The sequence below is a fragment of the Salvelinus namaycush genome, chromosome 5 (assembly GCF_016432855.1).
Source record: "Salvelinus namaycush isolate Seneca chromosome 5, SaNama_1.0, whole genome shotgun sequence".
Classification (NCBI taxonomy): Eukaryota; Metazoa; Chordata; class Actinopteri; order Salmoniformes; family Salmonidae; genus Salvelinus; species Salvelinus namaycush.
This window is the reverse complement of record NC_052311.1, coordinates 51252082-51262548: the sequence shown is the minus strand read 5'-3', so window position 1 is coordinate 51262548 and position 10467 is coordinate 51252082. Positions and strand designations below refer to the sequence as shown.

Here is a 10467-nt window from a genome sequence, read left to right as displayed (position 1 = left end):
CACGTTAGTCTCATTCCAAACATCGTAAATTGTTGGTTATCTGCACGAACCCAGTCTTCACTATGAATCATCCATACATCAATTGTCTTAAATCATTTATTTACTAAGATGAATCATCCATACATCAATTGTCTTAAATCATTTATTTACTAACTAAGTAATTCACAGAAATGCATAACAAGGAAATAGTTACAAGGAAATGATAACGGAGTTTCCCTAGTGGGAAAAACCTGTATCGCGGCTTGGTGGACAAAAAGGGAAGTGGGGGTCAACTGAGATGAGACACTACAAAGTTGATAATTATAACAATTGAAATGATAATCCTTTGCACATGAACGCTCACTCATTCGGGAACAATTGCAATCAATATATATATTTACGCTCTGTGTGTCGTCGGGATCTCTGTTGAAAAGTTTGTTTCTGTTGGAGAGTCTGTCCGCCCTCTCTCTCTCTGTCGTGGTTAGAAAAGATAGTTCAGAGTGACATTCATTCATATCGTTATAGAATAGATGTTTCGGCTGTTGTCGGTCTTCGCGTTCAATGATATCGAATTCCTAGCTGCAGACTAGTAATTAATAACAAAGACTTGTTCTTATTCTGTCGGTATCGATAGTCTAAGAGTTTAACCACGTGGGATTGTTAAAAGATTCAGCAATCTGGTCTCAAACCTTGGCCCTCTCGTTATCGAGGTAAGCTGGTCTGCAACCTTTGTCCTCTCGTAATTGAGAGAAACATGGTCTGTTGAGAAATTCTCAAGGTGTGGGTTTTATTCGGAAGAGCAGAAAAAGGCTGTCTCATGACGCCAGGTCCTAACTGTGTTCATGGGGGCGTGCCAGTGACTTAAGTGAAACTTTACACAGAAATACAATTCTCTCACATTACATAGCATCCCATAATTTCACAAATAGTTTAATCTTTCCTCATTTATCCTGTACAACAATTAGATGTAAGCCTCATATCTGATGCTATTGTATAAACAGCGTTATGGTAATGTTGCCGTATTGTCTCCCATGAGTTTCACAAAATTGTACCAAACGGACCAGTTCGTAGCTGGATTCTTCACCGATCTTTTATACGTTCTCCAGAACATAAATGTTGTTCGGACCTCAAGTTCTGTGAGGTGGAAGAGATTCCTTTGTTCTCTCTATGAAACTTCACTCTCTCTCTATACTGTGGCCATGAGGAGATAATCTCCTCCAGGAATTTACGACCTCTCTGACCACAGCAGCCTGGGTGTAGGAGACAGGGGGTTAGGGGGATGGTGCATAGAAAAGGGCTGGTGCAGAGGGAGGGAGGGGGGGGGGGGGGGGGGTAGTGCTCGCTGTACCCAAAGAGGGCAACGTCATGACAGCTATGATGAAACTGGCTCTCATGAGGACTGCCACAGGAAAGGAAGACCCAGAGTTACCTCAACATCAACTGTTCAGAGGAGACCGCGTGAATCAGGCCTTCATGGTCGAATTGCTGCAAAGAAACCACTACTAAAGGACACCAATAATAAGAAGAGACTTGCTTGGGCCAAGAAACACGAGCAATGGACATTAGACCGGTGGAAATTTGTCCTTTGGTCTGAGGAGTCCAAAATTGAGATTTTTGGTTCCAACCGCCGTGTCTTTGTGAGACGCAGAGTAGGTGAACGGATTCTCTGCAGGTGTGGTTCCCACGCTGAAGCATGGTGGAGGTGGTGTGATGGTGTGGGGGTGCTTTGCTGGTGACAGTGATTTATTTAGAATTCATGGCACACTTAACCAGCATGGCTACCACAGCATCCTGCAGTGATACACCATCCCATCTGGTTTGCACTTAGTGGGACTATCATTTGTTTTTCAACAGGACAATGACCCAACACACCTTCGGGCTGTGTAAGGGCTATTTGACCAAGGAGGACAGTGGTGGAGTGCTGCAGCAGATGATCTGGCCTCCACGATCACCTGCCCTCAACCTAATTGAGAATGCTTTGAATGAGTTGGACCCCAGAGTGAAGGAAAAGCAGCCAACAAGTGCTCAGCATATGTGGGAAGTCCTTCAATAGTGTTGGAAAAGCATTCCAGGTGAAGCTGGTTGAGAGAATGCCAAGTGTGCAAAGCTGTCAAGGAAAAGGGTAGCTAATTGAAGAATCTAAAATATATTTTGATTTGTTTAACACTTTTTTTGGTTACTACATGATTGCATATGTGTTATTTCATAGTTGTGATGTCTTTACTATTATTCGACAACGTAGAAAATAGTAAAAATAAAACCCTTGAATGAGTGAGTAGGTGTCCAAACTTTTGACTGGTACTGTATAATAGATTACCTTTTTGACAATGGTCCAGCTCTGATCACATTGGGGATCCACTACTCCAAATGGTGCTTCAAATGTGTTTGTACCCTCTTGACATGTGTAGGAAACTAGCTTCTCCAGTACAGGGGCTGTGAACACGGCGACTGAAAAGTGAATAAATAAAGACATGAGTGAGATTGGGAATCCACTTTACGCCAAGAAAGGATGTCAACCCAGATCCACTGTATTATGCAGCATACTAGGCAAAGTGTCAGTTTAAATGTCCAGTGCAGTGAAAAACATGATTCACCTGTGTTTTATATGTATTTCCATACTATGAGGTTGGGATAATACTGTGAAATTGTGAAAATTATGATAATGCCCTTTTAGTGTTTGAAAATACGGACTGAAATTGGTGGGATGGCGTTTTGGCCTGGCTGGTGACATCTAGGCGGTAAATTAATGACTAGACCATTAAGAAAGATAGTTCCAAACCTCTCTGCCAATAACAGCTAGTTTTCCATTCCCCACTCAGACCACTCCCAGAAATTGCTCTTTGCTAAGAAGCTATTTTTGGCCCTTTTAATGGAAAATAATCACAGTAAGGTACTTAATTGTTACCCAGAAATGATTTGATATTGAGATAAAAACAGCTGCATTGGACATTCAGAGATGGTCACTATAGTGTGATGACCTTTCCAGAGACCTTAAAACATGTGTTAGCTCTCCCAAGCTAAGCCATAAGTTCAGAGGGCTAACTTAGTCATGTGAAAACAACAACAGTTTCAACTGTTCTGCCTGCGGTTACGGAACCCCTACCTGTCCCAGACCTGCTGTTTTCAACTCTTAATAATCGGCTATGAAAAGCCAACTGACATTTATTCCTGATTATTATTTGACCATGCTTGTCATTTATGAACATTTTGAAAATCTTGGCTCTCTCTAATTTTCTCCTTCTCTCTTTCTTTCTCTCTCTCGGAGGACCTGAGCCCTAGGACCATACGTCAGGACTACCGGGCATGATGACTCCTTGCTGTCCCCAGTCCACCTGGCCTTGCTGCTATTCCAGTTTCAACTGTTCTGCCTGCGGTTATGGAACCGCCACCTGTCCCAGACCTGCTGTTTTCAACTCTTAATGATCGGCTATGAAAAGCCAACTGAAAATTATTCATGATTATTATTTGACCATGCTTGTCACTTATGAACATTTTGAACATCTTGGCCATGTTCTGTTATAATCTCCACCCGGCCCAGCCAGAAGAGGACTGGCCACCCCTCATAGCCTGGTTCCTCTCTAGGTTTCTTCCTAGGTTTTGGCCTTTCTAGGGAGTTTTTCCTAGCCACTGTGCTTCTACACCTGCATTGCTTGCTGTTTGGGGTTTTAGGCTGGGTTTTTGTACAGCACTTCGAGATATTAGCTGATGTACGAAGGGCTATATAAAATAAACTTGATTGATTGAACTTAGGCTCAAATACCAGTTACCAGTTGCACATGGGTACACATGGCAAAGTGACGTTTTTCAATGAAATTCACGCAAGTGGGGAAAAGCGGGATATGGAAGCAATCTTTCCCCATTTAAAGCTGCCAAGCCTGATTTCAAGCAATAACAACACACATAGTAATTTTTGTAATTATAACTGGATTATAGCTCCCATCCAAATGTCGTGTATTATACATACTCCTTGGCCAGTTAATTAGGTACACCACCCGGTTCGCTTCTCCAGACAGTGTGTCACGTGGCCGTGGCTTGCTGTATAAAAGCAGGCAGACAGGCATTCAGTTACTGTTTGATTGAACGTTAAAATGGGCAAAACAAGTGACCTAAGCGCTGAGGAGTAAAAAACAAAAACATAATTGTTTTGTTTTTGCTCTATCTGATTGGGTGGGCCTGGCAGAGCCTGGCTCCTCAGTGGGTGGGCCTGTGTCCACCCAGGCCCACCCACACCTGTACTGGTGTGGGGAATGATTTCCTGGCACACATTAGGTTCCTTGATACCAATTGAGAAACAATTGAACACCATGCGCCAAATAATTCAGGCTGTTCTGGAGGCAGAGAGGGGTCTGACCCGGTTCTAGATGGGTGTACTAATAGACTGGTCACTGAGTGTACACAGTATTCATGTCATTGTCATCAGTCAACTCTACTACACTCAAATGTTACTTCCACCATTGAATTCTAGCAATGGCTAACTATCCTACCAGTCTGTCTTAAAGGTCAACTGCCCTTTAAAACCAACTTCTCTGGTTTTAAACAGCCTATGTGGCATTGATAGTACTCAGAAACATTCATTCGTGTCAAAATTGACAAAAGTATAAATAGGATAATTTGTGTCATAAAGTCAGTCTCGTCCAACAAAAGTTTTGTAAGTGAGTTTGTCACCACTTACTCAAGGGTTGGGTATAGATTATGGTCATGCCCACTTGCCCAGTGCCCACTCACACGAGAGAAGCAGCTGTACTGATTGCGCTCCATTAGCTGTGCGCACACTATCCAATCATAGCAGCCAGAACCTCCAGACAGTGAGACAGACCTGCCCATTACACAGCACCTCAGACTTGTTTACATAAGACAACACATCGCCAATGTTATGCTGAAATAACCCTTGACCCTAAGCCCTTTACGGAGTGGCGCTTGCTGATGTGTTTGATAGTATCAATCACATGAGTCTGCCACTTTATTGGGCAAAATTAGAATTGACACGATCAGAGCGCACTTGTATCCCAAGTGCAACTTGTCAATATTCCAAAACCCATTTGCGAGCATCTTGTGTCTCCCACGAGACCTGTTTTGTAACATGATTCCCTATGAAACACTGCCAGACAGACTTACACTCTAGTAATAGTGAGAAATGTGTAAATATATATATATATATATAAAACGGCACCGAAGCACACACGTCGCCACTAGCTAGTGACTTGATAAGCTTACTGTGTGCCTGCTAGCTACTACTTGCTAGCTTAATTGGCAAACACAGAGTTGAAACTTAGCTAGCAAGTGATTTTGGGCACTGATAAACAGTGTGTAGCTTGTGCTTTATTGATGATAGTTTGACAGTTTGCGGATTATGAAATTGTATACATTTTATTGTTCTCAAAATCAGTCCTGAGCATGCAGCCAGACTTTCCCTACCCAATAGACTGTATGCAGTGCACAGACTAGTTTTTCATGCAACATTTTTTACTTGAAAAATACTGCACCAAACAGCTTAGCTAGATTCAAAATTGTGTGACTAAGACCTCTGCAAAAGCATCTAAATGACAGATTTCTTGATTTAGCTTAGATTAATTCTGACTGTTTTAAGGAAGTGACTATTTTGAGGAAGTGGCTGTGTTGATGCTACGGTGCCTTAGGAAGGACAAACAATACCTACCATGGTATGATATGCAAACATAACACACTCACATCAAACCACACCGCAAAGACAACTCTTGTATGGCTTTAGTCATGGCCGCTAGCATTTCATAATGAGCAATCTTCAAAACGAGGCCAAATCAGGTAGTACAGTCACCATTTAACGAGCCTTGGAATGCTAATTGCATACCCTGCACATGAAAATTGTAGTTTTTTTAAGGGTTATGCAGTTGGTTGATAACGATATCACCAACATATGTTGTATTGGACATTTCAAACAACATTCCCAGGTAATGAGAATACAATAATCGTGTTTAATTTAAAGATGCAATATGCAGAAATCGCTCCACCATTTCCTGGTTGCTAAAATTCTAATAGTTCACCTAATTTTTGTTAATGTGACAAAACAAGCAGCCATTGTGTAGAAAATAATTTTAACATCTAAACCGCTATGAAATATCAAATCACATTTTATTTGTCACATCTGCTGAATACAACTGCTGTAGCCCCAAGGTAGACCTTACCGTGAAATGCTTACAAGCCCTTAAGCAACAATCCAGACAAAAAAAATAAAAAAGGAAGAACATTTTCGAAATCAAATAAAGGAAAACTTGTCTGTACCCCAGTAGGGAATGGCCATTGTGAAATGCCATTCCGTTAGGAACCATAGGCCTAGTTATTGAAATTAGGAGTATCTCCATTTAACGTTACCATTGTAGTCCTTGCGAACAAAAATGTGATAACTTTTTTTGAAAAACGCATCACACGGATTAATAGCTAATAATCCTATGTGATGTTTTTGCTTAAACTGATATTTGTATAATTTGTATCAGTGAATATCTCTACATGTAACCAAACATATCCAAAATGGGGACATGACACCCACTTTGCACTGCTTGACAAGACACATACCAACCATGTCTGTTGACATCTTGTAATTGAACAAATTTGAAATAAGACATTTTTTGTACTTCCAAAAAGGTCTAAATAAAAAGGTCGATGCAACCGAAAAAATGCCTCTTCGGCACCTCATGTATTTTTCGGATGCTTATACCTTGTTATGGAGGTGCCGAATAGGCATTTTTTCGGTTGCTTGTGTTTTTGGATGTTACATACCGGCCGTGTCTGCAGCCTTCAGTAGGCCTAAATGACAATAGTTGCTAATCGAAACTCCATATTTGGTGAGTAACGACAGTATTTTTACATTATTAAACTTGAAAGGCTGGTGAATGCCAAGTTGAATGGCTGCTTCCTGGGTATAAAGGAGATTTGCCATATAAACAATGTAATTCTGGTTCAGGGGATTCCTGGCTCGGGGATTCCCTATAATATTTTATGATGCGCAATCAGCCAAGGGAGTTTAGGGGATTTTCAGGCAATGGCCAACCGTGAATTTCTCTTTCAGTTTGCAAAAATAAGTTATCTTTATATGTAGGCTATTATGAATTTTTTCTAATCAAATTTTAACGCCCTCTCTTCTACACTACAGATAAACCCGCTTAACGCCAGCAGGCAGACACATATTAAAAAGCGTTACACAGGGATGCTGGCCCATGCTGACTCTAATGCTTCCCACAGTTGTCAAATTGGCTGGATGTCCTTTGGGTGGTCGACCATTCTTCAAACACATGGGAAACTGTTGAGCGTGAAAAACTCAGCAGCGTTGCCGTTCTTGACAAAAACCGGTGCACCTACTACCATACGCCGTTCAGGGGCACTTGGTCTTGGCCATTCATCCTCTAAATGGCACACATACACAATTCAAGCCTCAATTGTCTCAAGGCTTAAAAAACGTATTTGACCAGTCACCTCCGCTTCATCTACACTGATTGAAGAGGATTTAACAAGTGGCATCAATGAGGAATCATAGCTTTCACCTGGTCAGTCTGTCATGGAAAGAGCAGGTGCTCATAATGTTTGTACACTCGGTGTAAAGTCTTGCAGTGACAACTGTAATTTTACGTTTGCTTAAGTTGAACAATGTATGAGAAACATAGCCTACCCAAACACATCAGGAGAGTGCCGCGACGTATCAGCATGATGATCAAGATAACAAATTGCAGTCGAGCCTGTGAAGAGAGTACACGCGCAACTGAGAGGCTCGCCCCTTATTCCAAATGATATGCCCACACGTACTGTGACCTAGCACCTTCAATTTAGCGAAATGTCAGGGATCCGTTCAGTACGAAAGAACGGTGTTCGACGTACTGTACTGAACCGCATGATTATGGTGCTACGAGTTTTGCGATTTCAAATGGTCACATCCAGGCCACACCCACCAAACGAACGGCACTCGCTATGGGAAATCCCCAACCTTGTAGTTTCACTTTAATTTGGCTTTATATAAACTGCCACTCTTCTGTTCTCGATCATCATCTTCATTGCTGTAGTTCTACAAATATGTTTTTTCAACTCGTCTGGATTCTAGGTATGTTGTCATTTATTTTTTTCAACGAGTTTGATATTAGTCCAGCTGGGCAGGCTCACTTGAAATTATAATTTATTTTGTGTTTTTCTATAGCTGCCTCCGTGCAATGTGGGCTCACACAGAATATGCCTACCCAGGAAGTGAAGTCAGTTTGTGGAGAGGACTCAATTCTGAAATGTAAAGCAATATGTAAGCCTGGGGTCCAATACCGGGCGGTGAGGTGGTATAAGGTAAGCTTTCAATTATTGTGATAGCACACTGTGTTTTGTACGATCTGACCAAATTCTGTATAAGTGCAATTTATGCAAAGAACATACAGCACTGGTCCCAGACCAGCTGTTAAGGGCATAGAGTAACTTCAAACCCTCTTCTCCCAGCTGGGTGAGGAGCCCTCTAATAAGGAGTCTGGTCTATTGATGAAGAGGCTATCACCTAACAGCACCACCCAATGGTACGCAGGCCTGGAGCGTAAAGTGGAACTTTTGGCTGATGATTCTTTTGATATCTTGCTGCCCAATGTAATGGCTGTTGATAGCGGGAGGTACAAGTGTCTCCTGGCAGCACCTGTAGGAGAGCAGAACCAGGAGGGGCAGGTTCACCTCAGAGTGACAGGTGAGTGTGTTCTACTCTCATTGTGTGCTTGTTTTGGTATGTAGACCTACTGAATACTGAATGTGAGTGTTTTAAATTGGACCCAGAGAGTTCATCTATGCTGCTAAATTCTTTTTTTTTAAATCCAGTGATGCTCAAGGATTTGTGGATACTTGTTTTGCAGGTTGCCTTGAGTCCACAGACCAATCAGAAGAAAGGGATACCATTCTAGTTCTTTCCATTGTGGGGATTGTGGTGGCATTGCTGATATTCACCATCAGCTATGTGAGTTACAACACTGCCAGCTGTTCCTCTGACTTATTTGTTTTTTAAACAGATGAAAGAAACTAACATTTTATGGTGATGGTTTCCATGTATTTCATTTTCCTTATTTACTTAATAATGCTAATCTTTACCATAGGTCATCCTAAGGAATATGTTATTGCAAAGGAGTAAGAAGTATCCACAAGAACCACTTCTAGATGCACCCCTTGAGAAGAAAGATTTAATGTTGATCTACACTCCGGGGCCAAACTGGTCGAGACAGGGTTCCATAAAACATGTCTGTGTGTGAGAGCCTGTTCTGCTAGTTTGGGCTCATTGTATACTTGAATGTGAAGAGGAAATGCAGAGAAAGACTAGGGCACGTTTGAAGCTGTGCAAGGAGCCTAAGAGTTATGTCTACTTTCCAGGAGAAGAATTCATTTTTAGAGCAGATGGAGGCAGACAACCCTCTGGCCGGTCCTGTAGAACTAAGATGTTTAGGCTTTTCAAAGAAATGAAACAGAAACAGTAACCTACACCCTTTCACTCAGGCAGCAAAAAACAGCAGTACAGCCAGGCTAGGGCAGCAGTTCTCCAGAAACGAGTGCCTGTCTACAGCATCCACGTGCCTGTGATGCGCAAGGAGCAGGGCCTGGTGAAGGGACGCCACGATCTAAGCACCAAGATCTACCCCCAACAAGGAACTTCAGGAAAGGGAGAAGGAATTAATTCATGATAAGGGGTCATTCTGCAGGGTCACTCCATGGCAATGTTGGGGTTAATTCCATTTGTATTTCAGTCAACCCAGTCAATTGAAGTTGACATTGATGTTGAACTTGAAAATGACCAATGTGTACTGCATGGCATTTCATGCCTAATTAAATTCCTGTATTGACTGGTATTGAAATGGAATTGATCTGAGCACTGTTTCATGGGGCTCACCCGTGTTGGAAGGGTTTGGTGGGACACGCTGGACTCTGCAAAGAGAGATGAAACCAACCAAGACTGCATTCCATCTGAGCCAAGCAAATCTCTCAATGAACTCTAATGTTCAGGCATTATTGATACGTTTTTGTTATTTTGTGAGGCCAAAACAGTATTTTATTAATCTTGTATGCAGAACCAAAAAATACTATTTTCCTCCAAGCATTATGAAAGTGGGCTTTGGTGAATATTTGGTTTTTGAACATGATCAGCAATTCTGTGTATACATTGAAAATAAAGAAGTCATAAATAATTTTGTAACGTACTGTATCTGATGTACATGTGCTATGGTTCTTAGATAAATGTTCTTTAACTTTTTCTTAAGACGAGTCCTCACCTTTTTAGTCACCACAGTAGTGATGTTTCTCTTAGATAAGTTGATTGTTACTCAGAATAGTTCATGTTATTAAGATAAATTATTTACCCTACCATTTTACAGAGGCTTACAAACTAGATACATAACTGTTTTTCTGCATAGTATACTGTTTGAGGTGCTAAATGTCTGGCAAAAAAATCTCTACCTATTTCACACAATGCATTCTGTAATATTTTATACTAGTTTTTTATTTATTTTATTTCACCTT

General features: G+C 41.4%; 1 protein-coding gene across 1 annotated transcript; it reads left to right on the top strand.

The window, feature by feature from the left end:
- Positions 1-7949: 7949 nt before the first annotated feature.
- LOC120048435 (CD83 antigen-like) lies at positions 7950-10207 on the top strand. The gene is made up of 5 exons (XM_038994403.1): positions 7950-8044; positions 8138-8274; positions 8422-8656; positions 8820-8920; positions 9057-10207. Exons 1-5 carry the CDS (start codon positions 8017-8019, stop codon positions 9207-9209), a joined length of 654 nt encoding a protein of 217 aa, XP_038850331.1. The 5' UTR covers positions 7950-8016; the 3' UTR covers positions 9210-10207.
- Positions 10208-10467: the final 260 nt, after the last annotated feature.